This window comes from Mus caroli, chromosome 4, assembly GCF_900094665.2.
Source record: "Mus caroli chromosome 4, CAROLI_EIJ_v1.1, whole genome shotgun sequence".
Classification (NCBI taxonomy): Eukaryota; Metazoa; Chordata; class Mammalia; order Rodentia; family Muridae; genus Mus; species Mus caroli.
In genome coordinates this window covers 127,810,222-127,827,338 of record NC_034573.1, presented here as the reverse complement: position 1 = coordinate 127,827,338, position 17,117 = coordinate 127,810,222, and the positions used below count along the sequence as shown (strand labels likewise).

The following is a 17,117-nucleotide window of genomic DNA, read 5'->3' as shown; positions in this document are numbered from 1 at the left end:
GCAGCTCACACCTGTCTGCAACCTCAGCTCTCATTGCAGCTCACACCTGTCTGCAACCTCAGCTCTCCGGGTTTTAGCACCCTTACACAGACACACATGTAGGCAAAACACCAATGCACATAAATGAATCATAAAAAAACTTAAAAAAGAATACCATTATAACACTGTCACTAATATTATTTATAACACTATTATTAATACTCCCTATCAATCACAGAAAAGTCAGAATGAAAAGTGGGTATCCAGTGATTGACGAAAAGGACTGAACATTCTATCTATCTATCTATCTATCTATCTATCTATCTATCTATCTATCTATCTATGGTTTTTCAAGACAGGAATTCTATGTAGAGCCCTGGCTGTCCTGGAAGTACCTCTGTAGATCAGGCTGGCTCAAACTCAGAGATCCACCAGCCTCTGCCTCCTGAGTGTTGGGATTAAAGGCACACTTGACCACCGATGTGCCCAAATTGCATTATTTTTAAAGGCTGAGAAAATAAAGTAGGAAAGAGTGAGACCATAGTGGAAATTAGGGCAAAAGTATCTAGTATTCAATAAACTGTGCTAATGGGCATTATTGTAGGGAAGGCTCAGAACTAAGAATTCTGAGTGAAGACTACATAAAAAAGAGAAAATATTTTATGTATTGTAAAAATATATCATTTATGTGTGTGTGTGTGTGCGCGCGCGTGTGCACATTTTCACATTAGTGCAGTGCCCACGGAGGCTGGAGGTCACCAGATCCCCTAGGACTGAAGTTCTAGGTGGCTAAGAACCACCCACTGTGGGTGCTAGGGGCCTGTGTAGGTGCTGTGAGGAGCAGCCACCCCTGACCCATGTGGCCACCTTCCTGGCCTTGCTACGTAAGCTTTTTATACAATGTGTGGTACGAAGGGCAGTGGCTGCTTCACATGGAATCTCGTCAGCTCTCACAGCCTCTCACGACGCTACAACAGGGTTACAGCCAAAAAAAAAAAAAAAAAAAAAAAANNAGGGTTCTGCTTTACCAACTGTTTTCATAAATTGGACAAATTAAGGATAATTTTTACCCTTGCAATAACTGAAAAACCAAAATAAATAAACAATAAAGGTATGTGTCTTTTTATATGCAAATTCAAATGTCAGTGGCCATCAATAAGGTTACTGGGACACAGCCACACTTCGCCCACTGACAGACCGGTGGCTGTGCCAGGCCTGAGGGGTTGTGGGAGGAACCACAGACCTCAAGTATGTACTATGCCAACCTGGAACGAACAGGGCTGGAGACCTCCACACTAAGGAGGCACAGGAATGGTGGGTGCTCCATCCACTCAGTATTCTCTGAGAAATGGGGTCAGAGCACAGAAGACAACAAGGAAACACAAGTGAATGGAGCAAACCCAGCCGAGTCTCAGCAGGGATCTACATGTGAAGCGCGAGCCATACCCGGACTGTGTGCGACTCCCCTGCCTCTAGGAAGTATCTTATTCTCTGTAGGAACATCATTTTCTTGTCAAGCTTCAAGGTAGGCACCAACTACTTGCACCTCTCAAACTTAGTGCTAAATCTTGTCCCTCAGAAGCACAATGAAGTCACACTCACACACCTCTTTAGTGGTTGCTAGGCAACTTCTGTGACATCAACAGAGCATCATGGAAGGAAAATGACGTGACAGAGGAAGCAACAAAAGATACTGTTAGACAAGTGTTTTTTATTTATTAGCAAATTTTTATTAGCTTGAAAGAGCTTATCAGAAACCCAAATCTGCCTTAGGCAGCAAGGTGGCTCACTAGCTAATGTTTACCTTGAAAGCTGATGGGGTGAGCTGGATCCCCAGAATCCACATGAAGGTAGAAGGGAAGAACTGACTCCATGGGATGTTGTTTTGACACATGAGCCACGGCATAAGTGCAGTCACACAAACACAAATAAATAAAACTGCCTCAATGGAGAATTGAGAAATTCTCCAAGGCTGAGACTTTCTCTTCCCAATTCAGGCCCAAGCTGTAAGCAACCCTTTTCCTTTACCCATTAGCAAAGTACAGCATGCCCAAAGTAATAGCTCTATTTTAATGTCATTATTATCGTACTTTCAGGAACGTGTAAGAAAGTGTAGCCTGTTGGTAAAATGCATGACTACGTGCAAGGTAGAAAGAACTACTTGACTTTGGGTCCCCAGAACTCAAGAAGGAGCCAGGTATATCCCTAGAGTTCACCAACCAACATACTAGCTAGTCTCCAGGGTTAGCAACTAGTGATGATGGTCTCAAAATTATGGTTGACAATGACAGAGGAAGAGACACAACATTTATATTGTGTCTCCGGTTTATATACACCTAATGCACATACATATACCTGGATCCATAAATCCATACCAATATAGAAATATCACACACAACAAATAAAACCAAAAATAACCTCCCTACACACACATACTTTCAAGTAGGTAGAATTAACTACACACATTGACTATCTAGAAGAGGTATTTGGAAAGAGGAGCAACAATAACAGAACCGGTAGACATAGTCTGTGCTTGACAAACCAAGATCGGAATGGAAAATGTTATCTTAAGAAAGGTGTCTCAGGAGAGACAGTCACTCACCTCTGCCTCTGCTTCTAACACTTCATCTGGGGTTCGGGTCTGCTCTTTTGTTTTCTTCCAGGACTTTGGCGCAGTGGTAGCTGTTTGCACTGAAATACAAGACCAGTCCTTTTACTTACCTCTGCACTCCTGCTGGGGATTAGTAGATCTAAAACATCTTTGCATTCTAGCCCAGCAGCACAGAAATTCACCTGCAGCCAGGAGTCAAACGAAAGCCATTGGAACACTTTCACTCGGCAGTCCAGCTACTGCCACTAAGATAAGTGCGCTAGCCACAAACTCAGATGTGCACCGGCAGCCTGGTTACTCCAGTGTGGCACAAAGAACCTGGCATGGGATTCAGAAGAGACACACAGCATCCCTCATCTAAACATCCAGAATCTACAGTTTTGTTTGGCGGACGATTTTTGAAGTAAGATCTTAATAGGAAGCACTGACTGGCCTGGCACTCTATGGAGAGTAGGCTGGTCTTGAACTCAGAGTGATCCACCTGCCTCTGCCTCCCGACCGCTGGGACTGAAGGCTTCTGTCACCATTCTCAGTCCCCAAATTCAGAGTTGAGAGCTCCTGATTCATCTGCACATGCATTTCCAAACTGGAAACCTGAGGCTGGAAACACTGGAGTTCCCAGCACATCAGACTAGGACAGCACGGACTGGTGTGGGAGAGAAGTCTAAGCCTGGGTCTGGTCCTACCAGGCAACAGTGTCATCTTAACCAGGGACACTTCTTTAAACTTTTGTTTTTTTAAAGATTTATTTATGTGAGTACACTGTAGCTGTCTTCAGACGCACCAGAAAAGGACATCAGATCCCATTACAGATGGTTGTGAGCCACCATGTGCTTGCTGGGAATTGAACTCATGTGGAAGAGCAGTCAATGCTCTTGACTGAGCCATCTCTGCAGCCCCAGGGACACTTCTTAATCCCCTGCTGAGGCCAACTATGAAGTTTAAGCATGAGGTTAGCTAAGACAAGATTTTGTTCAGGATCAGGCTCCAAAAGCCCTCTGCAAGGTTTTCTAGGGCAGGCGGTTAGGACCAATGCCCACCTTCAGTTAACATCAACACCAGTGGCCAAGGATTCCATGGTACTGGGGAAAACTGACAAAAGTTAATTTTTCCGTAGATTTCATTGGATCAAAATTCTAAATGGAAGACTGAGTTCAAAAAGGCCTTGTTTTTGGTGGTGGTGGTGGTGGTGATGCAGAGGACCAAAGCCAGGAACTCAGACAAAAAAGATTTAAAAGTAGTCATCCGACTTACAGACCTCTCAGAATGAGTCAATCCGTGGGTATGAAATCTATAATATATCTACAATTTAACTGTCAAGAGTAAGCAGCAAACCTTAGAGGGACACTACACAAGGCAGCCTGTGGGCCATCAGCTAGGACACTACACAAGGCAGCCTGTGGGCCATCAGATAGGACAGAAGTGTCTGGAAGATGAGCGGAAGAATCAAGGAAGGCCACTTAACAAAAAAATAACCAGAATATGCAAGACCAGAGCAGAAGACTGTTAGCACACAAACTCTTTAGGGGACAAGGAAAAGGAAGGGACATTCAAAGCTCTCAAAAATTAATTCACCATCACAGAAATGCCACAAACACTATAGATCTGTGATCACAAACCTCAAGCCAATTTATCTTTATCCTTCTTTCTTCAGGGACCACAGTCAGCAAGCCAACCAGCTACTGTCTATGGTCTGCCTGAGGGAGAGCATCTCTTCAGTGGAGCTGGGAGGTGAATGAAAGAACTTATATCCCTGTAAGAGATACACCTCAGGACTGGCCCTCTTCTACCCTGACTGATGGGTGGAATACATTTTGCATGAGCTGGGATGGGGACAAAATGGAAGTGAGAAGCAATTAGCTATGAAGGAAAAGAAGTTCAAAGAGAGGAGGAGACACAGACTGAGCACAGGACACTGAACTGGGGTGAAGGTGGCTCTACAGTTAAACACCATTGCAGGCTGCGGCTCTGCTAGACCTCTGCGGGGCGGATGTTCAACAAGCCCCGCTGAGCAGCAGATCTGTGGAGAAAAGCTGCACTGGGATATTCTGGGATATGGCAAGGGATATGGCAAGGGATATGGCAAGGGATATGGCAAGGGATATGGCAAGGGAAAGCTGGCGCTCCTAGTCTAGAAGCCAGGAGATCCCCAGCTGCTGCCTATGAGAGACATTTCTACAGGTGTACATAATCAATAACAGAAAACAGCAAACACAAGCAACCCGCATGTCATCATTTTATGCTTCTGCAAACTGTGATGTGGTCAAAGGAAACCCACTCTCTCCTCTCCAGAGCTCTTTTCGTGAAGTAATTCATTGACATGCATACAGAAAACTCCATGGAATAAAGGAACTAACCAATGGGTTTTCGGAAGGCTCTGTAGGCTTTGAATATAAGTCAGAGGCTGCATCAAGTTCAGCGCTCTCCCACATTTAACTCACAACCAGACATAGACTTCAGACTCTATAATGTTGTGTCACACTGAATGGGTCAAAGCAGTACCGTACACTCGGCTTCCTGGTACCTATGGAAGCCACAGAGAACAGGCTTGTGGGTGCATAGTGGGGGCTATAGTTTACTTTTCATCTTGGCTTGACTAGAGCCAAGCTGCTACTGCTGCAGCAATAACTAACTGTCTTAGCCCTGTGTTGTATAGTGCTCTAGTCCCAGCACTCTGAAGGCAGATCTCTGTGTGAGGCCAGCCTGTCTCCATAGTGATTTCTAGGCCATCAACCCTATATAGTAGATATCACCTCAAAAAGCAAAACAAAACAAAACCAAAAAAAAAAAAAAAAATTACCTAACTTCTTTAAACCTAGGAGATAACCACTGGGTTTGGAATCAAGGGTTGGGTAACAACAAAAATCCATAATTTGTTGATTGTTATTAGACCCACACTTCACTATTACTGTTATTACCTTGAGGCAGTCTGATGCAGCTGAGCTAGCCTTGACCTTTCTGAACAGCTGATGGGTAACCTGGGTCTACCTATCCTCCACCACGTCTGGCCTCCCGTTCATTATTAATGACTTTCCCCAAAAGCCTGAGGAGGCAGTTAAAACAGTAAGAAAGACTGTATAACGGTGGCTCTCTCATAGATCCAGCAAAGAGTAATTAAAAGCCTGGCACATCCCCATCCCAAGGAGCTCTCAGGTGAAGTCAAGTCTTTTCTTTAGAGGAAGGAATCCTGGCTTCAGATAGCTGACCTGTGGCTTTCAGTTCTCCAATCACGCCAGGCAGTTCACCTGACCAAATACCCGAGCAAAATGATCTGAAAGAGGAGAGAGTTATTTTGGTTCCTGTTTAGTTTTTTTTCTTTTTCTCTTTTTTTAAAATCTATTTCCATTTTTATGTATGAGTGTCTTGCCTGCATGTATGTCTGTAATTACTCTGTGTGTGCCTAGTTTCTGTGGAGGCCTAAAGAGGGCACCTGATCCCACGAAATTCAAGTTAAAAAAAAAACAAAAAACAAAAAAGACTGTTAGCCACCATGTAGGTGCTGGGTCTAGGCTTTATGACAGAGGGCAGGGAGAACAAGAAACTTCTCTCACAGAGCACAGCCGCCCGGGGGCCCGGGGCACATGCCTGTACTGGCTGCCTCTTCGTTCCTCTTTGTTCCATCGTGGCCCCTGCTTACCGGCAGGTGCACACTGGGCAAATGTTAGCAGGGGTAGGTAATTCTCTCTTGTACATCCTCAAAGGAAACCTGCCAGTGTGCTTCCCTACTCTGGTTTATTTTTTTTTTTAAGATTTATTTCATTCATATGAGTACACTGTAGCTGTCTTCAGACACTCCAGAAGAGGGCATCGGATCTCATTACGGATGGTTGTGAGCCACCATGTGGTTGCTGGGAATTGAACTCAGGACCTTTGGAAGAGCAGTCAGTGCCCTTAACCACTGAGCCATCTCCCCAGCCCCGCTTCCCTACTCTTCTAGGTACTTCCCCGGCAAACCAAGCTCAGGATACCCAGCACCTCAGGCCCACCACCTGTCACCGTCACACAGATACATCCCCCAGTGCATGGGCATCACACATGGAAAGCCCATCCGGGCATCACCAAAGCAGCAATAGCTCCAGTATTGCTCTGAGTCAAACTCCAAGTCTATTTTGAGACTCAACGTAGACACTTAGCTGGGAATCCCCAGAGCAAAAGCTCCACCCTTCCGGTAGCTGTGCCCAGCACCTGAAGCAGACACTGGCATGGCCTGGTGTGTGGGAAACACCACGAAGGACCAGTCAGAGCCATGGGGTGCGTCAAGTACTCAAACAACTGTCTTGAATTGCATCTGGTGAGTTAGGCAAACCATTGCACGCCCTGTGACACCTTCCCATTGTCTCAGTAGAAAGGATTTGGCTTCTTGGTCAGCTTCCTTCCTCTCCACCCCGAAAACAGGCTCACACTATGTAGCTCTAGTTCGCTTAGAACTCTCTGTGTAGATCAGGCTGGCCCTGAGCTTTCAAACATCCGCCTGCCGCTGCATTTCAAGGCCAGAGAAGGTCTGGCTCTGGTTTTGCTGTGAGGATCCAATCTCTGGCTGTGGCTCTCTAAGCTCAGGAATTCAGCCTGGCTTTAGCTCCTAGTTCTCACTCTAGTCAGCTAAGCCGCCTGGAAACTTGCTCTAACAGACTAAACCTTTGAATAAGACCCACATCTCAGGGCTTGTGCAAACTTGTAAAAACCATTTTGAAGCCATACATTTCTCCAGTTTTCCTCGTTCACCAAAGCTAGAACACCCATGCTCCGACTTTCTCCGCTAACATGGAAACAGCCCTCTCTCAACACTGCTTGGAGCATTCTGCAGCGGCTTCAAACTTGTCCAAATTCCACTTCCAAATGCGTCAGAACCAATCAGGAGGAAATCCCACCACCAACTTCATTTCACAGCACAAACTTCTCAAACTGTCTGACAAAAGCTGGAAGGCAATCCGCTCAAGGGGGCGGAGCGTGGACTGGAGCAGATCATACTATGGTAGCCAGCTGTGCTGGAACAGACAGCTGGAAGCCATCTTAGTCGGAAATACCACAGACATGTTGGCCAATTTTCATTTTAATATTTAAAATAACAGCTACATATATATTTCATGTTTATGTTACTGTTGCTGTATTGGGTTATTTTTATCTGAATTTTAAACAAGAATCGAAATCATTACTGTACTAGTCTTTTTGTGCAAACTTTTCTTTTTTTTTTTTAAGATTTATTTGTTTTATGTATGTGAGTACACTGTCACTCTCTTCAGACACCAGAAGAGGGAATCAGATCTGATTACAGATGGTTGTAAGCCACCATGTGGTTGCTGGGAATTGAACTCAGGACCTCTGAAAGAGCAGCCAGTGCTCTTAACCTCTGAGCCATCTCTCCAGCCCCCTTGTGCAAACCGAACTACTGAATTTCCTACATATCCACTCCACTAAATGTTGTTAAACTGTAAAGTTCATATTAACATTCTATTGGTGGGGAAGTAACTTTTCTCTATGACAGACATAACTGAAACTTAAAATTAAAAACTTAAAAACATAATTTAAACTTAAAATAAATAGTGAAAACCCATAAAAATGCTAATGGGACAAAACTAAGTAAATTGAGCCATTCAATTAAGACCATTTAAGAAGCAGATGACCAGGGCTGGAGAGATGGCTCAGCGGTTAAGAGCACTGACTGCTCTTCAGAGGTCCTGATTCAAATCCCAGCAACATCATGGTGCCTCACAACATCCGTAATGAGATCTGGCGCCCTCTTCTGGGCGTATGAAGATTGTAATGTTGCAAGACTGATCACACTGGGAGGTTGTGTTAGTTACTGAAAAGCACTATTTCTAGTTGTGGTGCCCTTAGCACACACACGCTTTTATCCCTCTGGCTGGAGTAGAGATGCCCTTAGTATACACCCAAACAATGAAGGGAAAGTTACTTTGTAGAAAGAAGCACCATGTCTAATTGAGCAGAAGACAAAGTGATGAATCAGAGAAAGATTTGACAGAACAGGATCTGCCCAACTCTCCTGAGAAGAAAGGGAAGCTATCTGAGGGAGGGTGCAAAAAGGAGGAAGGAGGCAGTTTGTCAAGGCAGTTGGGCAGAGACAGGGTGAAGACAGACCAAACCAGAAAATGAGAAGGAGCCAGAAGATTAGATCACATTGCCAAAGTTAGTATGAGGCCAAGCAGAGCAACTCAGTCACAGGCTGAGAGAGAAGCCAGATTGAACCAGTCAGCTTACAGAGGAGTTTGAGCCACAAGAGCTGAGTTTAAGCAGTCAACAGATATCAGAAAGAACTAGAAAGGGTGAGCTTATCAGCAGGAAGGCTCCGAGGCTGGACCACTCTAGATCTGGATACGATTGTACAGAGGCTAGAAGCTCCCGGGACTAGGCCTAGGTTAGCAAATGGAGGCAGCAGGCCTCAGCGAGGACAATTATATCAGGCTAATAAAAATTACGTTTACGGGAGAGATGGCTCAGCAGTTAAGAACAATGACTGCTCTTCCAGAGGTCCTGAGTTCAATTCCCAGCAACCACAAGGTGGCTCACAACCATCTGTAATGAGATCTGACGCCCTCTTCTGGTGTGTCTGAAGACAGATATAGTGTACTCATATAAATAAAATAAATCTTAAAAAAAAAAAGTTACGTTCACACCAGAGTTCAATTCTTAAGTCCCACAAGGTGGAAGAGCACATTCTCTCTGCCACACTCACACAAAGTATGTAAAATGTAAAAAGTAACAACAGAATAAAATGTTTGCCTAGCCTATGAAAGTCCAAAGTCATATAAAATCCCACAGGTTTGAAATTTCACATCCACAACAAGCCACTGTGTGGCAGGTCCTGGAACTCAACATTCTCCACCCCCGGCTACAGGCAGTCACGTGTCTGCATTTCCCTAGAGAACCCATGCTACATCTCCATCCCTGGGATGTGAATTTTTATCAACCCTGTAACTCAGAGCCAGAGGCTGCCTCCATAGCTCCACCGTCTCTCTTGTCACAATGGGGCTCTTCATGCAGGAAGGAGCCTGGCTCTAGTAACTACCTGCCTGCCTGTCATAAAGACCCAGATTCTGCTTTTCATTAGAATAAAAGCAACTGACAGCTGCTGAACCTTCCAGAAGTTCAGATGAACTAGGTTGGAACATGACAAGACGGCTGAAGACCCCAGTTTAGGGGTATGGCACATGGAAGCTGAGGTAGGAGAATTTCATGTTTAAGACCAGCGTGGACCCAGGGAATTCAAAGCCATGGTGGACTACACAGAAGAGGCTTGTTGCAAAAAGCCAACCGCCGCTACTGCTGTTACCACTGACGGTAATTCCAGCCAACTGCTATCGGCACAGGATGGAATAAGGAGCCACAACTTCAAACTGATTCTTTATTCACTCCTTCCATAGACGCAAGCAGAGGGCTCGAGGCGCTAGGAGGACACCCAGCCTGTCCTTGCCTTTCAGTCACGGATTGGAGTGGAAGGCAGGGCTGCAGTTCTCGGCAACTTGGCCCTCTCGAGTCCAGGCTGCCTGCGGGACTCGGTCCAGCACTTAAGTTTGTTCAATGATAAAACTCTTTTTGCTACTTTTCTGTATTTCTGTGAATTGTTTTAGATTGTGAAGAGATTTTACTTTTTTGCCACAATCTGATAATGAGACTTAAGAGAGTACGGCTGCCAGCGGAGAAAGTATGGATTACAAGAGGCTCCTTCTCTTCCTATCACTGGGGACTCTGTGACTGATCCTCCAGTTTGAAGACAGTGTGTAAAGAGTCCAGGGCTCAGGACTCAAGTGACACAAAACTGTGTTATGTGCTTTACCACTGCTGAGGTGGGACCAAGGGCATTGTCACAGGCTTATACATAAACAGAGTAGAATGTTCCAGTAATGGAATTCTCTGGGAGTTCCCACCCTAGACACCTGGGCTTCTCCCTCTTCTCCCCCCAGGGCTTCTGTTCACATGAGGTCTCTTCTCAGCCCCCTGCCCTTCAGTTGGTACTATACCAGTGTCCTCACATTCTCAGGCCTCGACTGGGTTCTTTTTGGCTGCGGAAATACCCTTGACATTTTGGTTTTTTCACTTTAGAAATTCCCATAGGAATCTAGAAAAGAAAAGCTGTCAATTTCTCTAGGAAACAAGGAAAAGCTGAGAGAAGAGAACTACAATGGAGCCTGTGGGGCGACGGTGCGCACCTTTGATTCCAGTACTTGAGGGGCAGAGGCAGATGGCTGGCTGCAAGTTCTAGGCTGGCCTGGTCAACACAGCAAATTCCACAACAACCTGGGCTACAAGGTAAGACCTTACCAAAACCAAACCAAACCAAACAAGCCCCCAAAACCACCAACAAAATCAACCACACACACAGTGAAGCCATGAATGAGCCTCGAGAATCAGGCCAGAGAACCAGGCTGACAACGTCGACGCACGATGACGGATGACTGAGAAAGACAGAAGAAGCTACCGGACTCGGCTGAAAGGCGGGACTTCTCTCCCAAAAGCAGCCAAGTAAGCACACTGAGTTTTCCCTCGTTGCTTTCCCATTACTGCTCACAGGGTTGTCTGAACGATGGCATCTGAGGGAGCTCAGTTGGTACTTACATAACGACCTTCAGTTATAGCTCCCTGTTCACAGTTTACTTCTAATTTTATCGTAATTTCCCCCATCACTTGAGTTTACTTTACTTTTAATTGTTTCTGAAGGTGGATGCTGAGGCCAACAGAATGAAGATACTTTCTTTAACAATATATTCAATTCGTGGTTTAAATTTCCATCTTAATATCACCTTTGCAGTGTGCTATGCACAATACATCTTCACCCAAAATGTTCATATGACATTTACCCCTATGACTCATACCTTTGTGTGGCAAAGTGCCCTTGTATATGTGGTAAACTTAGGTATCTTTGGATGAATAGGAAACTAGACACCATGTAATCAAAAAGGCCTTTTGGGGTGGGGGGCGGGGGGGGGCACGGTTCAGTTGTTAAGAGCCCTGGCTACTACTCTTCAAGAGGACCTGAGTTCCCACGTGGCAGCTTCCTGTAACTCCATCTCCAGGGAATCCAATACGCACACACACACACACATACTTACATGTGAACGCAAAACACCAATGGACTTTAAAAAAAAAAAAAAAAAAGGCCTTTTTAAGTAGAGGAAGCAGGAGAACTGAGGGAGATGTGAGAAGGGGCCTGGCTGGCAAGGAACTGTGGTGAGAAGGCAGGAGAACGGTGGTGAGGTCTGGATGCCTGTACAACAGCAAGCAGGGATTGATGAACAATAAAGCGGCTTTTTATTTATGTGCATTCTGTGTGTGCCACGTGTGTGCAGTGCCTGCAGAGAGCAGAAGAGATGGTTTGGTCCCCTGGAGCTGGAGTTACAGGCATTTGTGGGGTAGCGGGCTTCTTTCTTGTTTGGGATCCAAACTCGGACCTTGTGACAAAGCAAAAAGCACTCTTAACTGCTGAGCCACTTCTCTGTGAGGTAATAAATATGCCCATGATCTGGGCGGTAGACTGCTGCTATCTGTCGCATGAGGAGGCAGCTGAGAACATTTACTGAAATGTGTGTAGTTGTCTGTTGTGATGTTCAGTGACTTGGCGTGCCGGGAGAACACTGCACTCATGCATGCTAACAGCGCGCTCAGATATTAGATGCTTTATGATATAAAGAAAAAGTCTGTGCACCAAGTAATGAGTTCCAAGACACAAACGTCAACTAGAACAAACAATTGTAACTAATGCCCATCCCAACTGAGCACCCCCCCACCCCCTGCCCCCCCACCCCCCACCGTGAACTTCATCTGCAAAAGAGTCCTATGGATCATCAAAGCAGACAGGCACACTTACCCATCTGTACACTGCACAGGCTAGCTGGGTAGATACGTCCCTTTCACCTTATCTGTTAAGGAAACTCCTCCTAGGGCAGAGCTATGGCCCAGGAAGTTAAGAGTGCCTGCCTGCCCTCACAAGCCTGCAGAACGGAGGGAGCACCCACACACTGGGCCAGGAATCCCACAACTGCCTGCAACTCTAGCTCTGGGATTTGGTACCCTCTTCTGGCCTCTGAACACTCCAACAAAGTTAAACACACCTCATCCCTTTCATGTATTCATTCTACTAAATATTGCCCAATTTAGCTTCCCAAAAGGTAAGTTTACATTGGATCTTACACAAGAATTCTTGCATTTCTATTCTTGCAGGTGTTCAAGAATGTATTTATTAGATTATTGACTAAAAATATCAGAAAGTGAGGGGGCTAGGCATGTCTTTAATCTCAGCACTCTGGCGGCAAAGGAAGGTGGGTTTGTGAGCTAGAGGCCCGCAGAAGTTCCAGGATAGTCAAGGCTACAGAGATACCCTGCCTAGACAGACAGACAGACAGACAGACACACACGAGTGATCTTTTCCTACTTTTATGACTATGAAATATGCTATGCTTTTCCCCTATGGAATATGTCAGTTAACTATTTATCTCCTCTATTGATTCTTGTCTTGGTTTGCATTTCTTCTCATCTAGTAGTAATTCTGGGTAGGTAATGAATCCTGTGTGTGTGTGTGTGTGTGTGTGTGTGTGTGTGTGTGTGTGTGTGTAGCCCTGGTGGCTGTCCTGGAAGATCCACCTGCCTCTCCCTCTCGAGTACTGGGATCAAAGGCGTGATTGGGAAAGTCAGGAGTGGCTATGGCAGCATTTAGGAGGCTGATGAAAACAAGTCCAGTGCCAACTCAGGCCATGCAGAGATCTGCTCAGAAGCCCAGAAGCCCACACTACCAGAAGGTAAGGTAAGCTACTCTCCTGCTCTAGTTACAGACCTGGATGATGACACCCAAAGGCTCACTACTGCTGCTGTGGGGCTGTCCACTGCACAGCACATTGGGAATGCTATGGGGTAAGGTGATGGATTTGGCTAGCCTTCGGGAAATAACTGTCCTAACAGGATTAAAACAGAAAGAGAGGGAGTTGGACCAAGTGTATAACATTTCGATAAACTAGGAAAATCCCTATGAATTAACTTTCAGGTAGAGCCCCGAGTGCAAGGACATTAGTTAATAGCTGATGGTGAGCTCTGTTAATCCTAGGACTGGGAGGCAGGAACAGCCGTATCTCTGTGAGCTCAAAGCTACGCTTGTTTTACAAAGCAAGTTCCAGGTCAGACAGAGCTATATTGTGAGATAGCTGGTTCAAAAATGAAATCACACACACCAAAACCAAAAAACCACCAAGTATATTTCCCCTAATTTTTGTTAATGAATGGACAGCAGATTATTAAGGTCCACAGAAAAGGAAAAAAAAGAAACAAACCCCACAGACAGGCAACAAATGTGGGCTCCCTGAGGCTTGCCCATAGAAATGTGTACCCATTTCCAAGAAGGAAAAGTCAATAACTTTCAAAAGTCACTTTAACTTATTTATGAGAGAGAGAATGTGTGTGTGTGTGTGAGCAAGCGTGCAGAGAGTGTGTGTGTGTGTGTGCGCACAAAGAGGTCACGGCCAGTTTTGTGGCTCTCTCTCAGCACCTTTATGTGGGTTCTGGAGATCAGCTCAGGTCGTCAGCTTAAGCTGCAAGCCCTTTTACCTGCTGAGCCATTTCCCCAGCCTTTGTAAAATGATTTTCTTTGAGTTAAGATAATTTTTAATGATAACTGAATTAGAATTCTAAGCACACAAGTCTTTATCAGGAATTGACAAGGGTCAGGTCTTCCTGCAGAACAGTCAGATTCTCTCTTACTCTCCTCCGTTCTGACGGAGACACGGCGGTCGGACTCCGGTTTCCTCGTCCCTCCGTGTGGCTGTGAAGCCCTGACCTGCACTTAAGGATGCGATGATAGAGCGAGTGTCCTGTGGCAAACTCCTGTTTGCTCCCTGGAGTGCTGCTTCAGCATCCGTCAATCTACAGTGCCAGGCCTTGTGCTATCTGTCACAGCTGCCATCTTAAGATCCATCCTAACAGCTCACCTTCCTGCTGTTCCTGCAATCAGGCCTTCTGGGTCATCTAGTTTCTGGAACAGATACAGTGATGAAAATGTATGTGATTTATATTTGAGGGAACTTGAAAATGTGACCAATGTATTGGGCAGTTTAAGTTTTGTAGGAAAATCATTTCTCCATAACAAACTCCTAATGCACTCATTTACAGAGAGAAAGCAAATTTATGAAGAGAACAATCTAATTTTCCTCTGATAAAAGAACCTGTTTGTTTAGGACAATTTATTTATAAAGCAAATATAGAGAAAGGCCAAAAGAGGTAATGTAATTTTGACCTAGAATAAGAAGTTTGTGGACTCAACTCCAAGACCATATAGACCAAAGCCACAGAAGAAAAAGAAAGGCGGCTACTGGCCCATGGTCAGAAAACAGGAGGAAGGACGCACTGGGTCTCCTGAAAGCTGAAAAGCAGCACCAGCTAGGTGGTGGCTGTGGCCTCTTCACACAAGCTCAGCTTAGAATCTGGGGGTTCCCAGAGAACAGCTGTTTGGCCCAGGCCATGGCAGCAGATCAGCTGCAGTCATTACACACACTTGACTGCAGTATGAGTAGAATAGCTGGCCAATGAGTGTCCCCGGTCAGAGCACTCTAGTGCCTGTCAGGTGGCAGCACAGACACCACCACAGAGTCAGAATTTGACCAAAGGCTTAAGTCCATTTACCTCCATCCTCAGGCCATCTGTGGCGGAGAATACTGAAGACTCTCGGCCTACATTCCTATCAGGCACTGAGTTCTGCTTTATGCTGGACTATTTTACGTAACAATTTCAGTTGACTGTACTCTTGTGTAAGACTCCCGTAGTCCTAAGCAGTCAGGACTTCCTTGACAGCGAAACCATTAGTCTGCTGCACTTCGGCGCCCCTCTTCAAGATGCTTCATTGCTTCATTTTCTGCCGAGGCACAATGGCTGAAAATTTAGCTTCTATTTTTGAGTCAGCATCAGGTCCATTTCTCGCTCTATTGAGCCAAAAATGGTCCCCACATTTCATTATATCCTTGCTATTCTATACAAAGGCTTAACTGCAAGGTTAAGTGTGCTGTGAGTTTAAGCCTTTTGGACAGGGGAAAGGGTTTGATCTTATTGATTAAATTTAATACAGTGCCCTAGACAACAGCAGGTGCTTACTGAAATCCCAGGAAAGATCAAAAATTCATCTAAGGGCAGAAGGGTTGAGACTTTGTCCCTATGTTAGAACTAGGATGTTTACTAATAACAGAGCATAGTTTTGGAGGTAAAGGCCAGAGCTTAATTACCCAAACCTCGCTGTCCCCACTTCACAACATGGCTCTGTCCCCATGCTCCTTCCTTGGAACTCCAGCTCCATTTCTACCCCGATCTCTTATCGGTAGAAGGTGGGATATGGAACCCACACAGGAGGACAGTGTGAGCAGTGTGTCTGTTGGCTCACGGCATGTATGTCATGTCATCAGGGAAGAGCAAGCCATCGGGCACTTCTGCCCTCAGTGAGAAGGCAGGTCCCTGCAGCTAGCCCGTAAGCATGCTCTCCCAGCCCCCCCCCCCACCTCGGGCAGCTGCTCAGGTGGGTTCGAATTTAACAAGCCTGTCAGTGCTCCTCTTACCATCATGTTGACTGCCGTTTACATCAAGGTAAACGTGGTACAGATGCAGAGGCATGGATTACTACAGCCCCAGCTTGTAACCCGGAGCCCGCAGCAAGCATGGTCAGCGGCCCTCTAGGATGCTCTTCATCTCTGAGTGACATGGGCACCGTGAATTCAGAAACCCAGATGGAAAGCCACCCTTTCTACTGAGTCCACACCTGGGGCCGACAACGTTCAGGCTGACGGACTTTACTCAAGGTGACCTTCACAATCTCGGCAGGCCAGCGTGGAGCTCCCAGTCCCATAGCTCTTCACCGTGCCCATCCCAGGAGTTACACACCTGTCTCTATGGAAACCCTCAGAGGAAAGGCACTTCAGTCACTTCTGCATTCAAAGGTCTGAAGATACATAATGTGGGAAGAGCAAATGAAAGTCACCAGAACAAATGAGATCAGATCACTATTTAATTTCATCCCAGATACTCTAAAAAGAGACATGAGTCTAATAACACCAGTTAGGCCACCAGGATTCTTGGGGGGTTTGTGATAGTATAAAATTTGATTATTTTTCTGGTCCTAAATTATGGTTGAGAAGAGACATCAAAAGGGTGTTCTAATTTATTTAAAAATAAATACAGGGTCTGGAGGCATAATTCAGGACAACACAGGACTGCTCGCACAGGACACTCCAGGTTTGGTCCCAACACCTAGTAAAGGACATGGTAGCCAGGAAGGCTGCACTTTGTCAATCAGACCTGCAGAGAATGTGAGTGCCACTTACTGTCAATGATATTGCTCAAATGTTCCTCAAACTAAGAAAGAAAACATTTTCTGTAACCAAATATTTGGCCTGAGGGGTCAGTGGCTGTAAAGGCCTGCAGATTTCAATTCATTGCCTGAACCCACAGTGGAAGGCTGTCCTCTGATATCTCTCTCTCATTCACCATCTTTCCTTCCATCTCCTCACAGACATAATAAACCTAGAAATATATGCACAACTAAGAACAG

General features: G+C 45.4%; 1 protein-coding gene across 21 annotated transcripts in view; it reads right to left on the bottom strand.

Moving 5' to 3' along the window:
* Eif4g3 (eukaryotic translation initiation factor 4 gamma 3) overlaps window positions 1-17,117 on the bottom strand; it is a 208,565-nt gene that overhangs the window by 56,709 nt on the left and 134,739 nt on the right. For all 21 annotated transcript variants that reach the window (XM_029476718.1, XM_029476719.1, XM_029476711.1 and 18 more), the window contains one exon: window positions 2,582-2,670. In XM_029476718.1, the coding sequence (XP_029332578.1) occupies window positions 2,582-2,670 (89 nt within the window). The remainder of the gene's footprint in view (window positions 1-2,581; window positions 2,671-17,117) is intronic.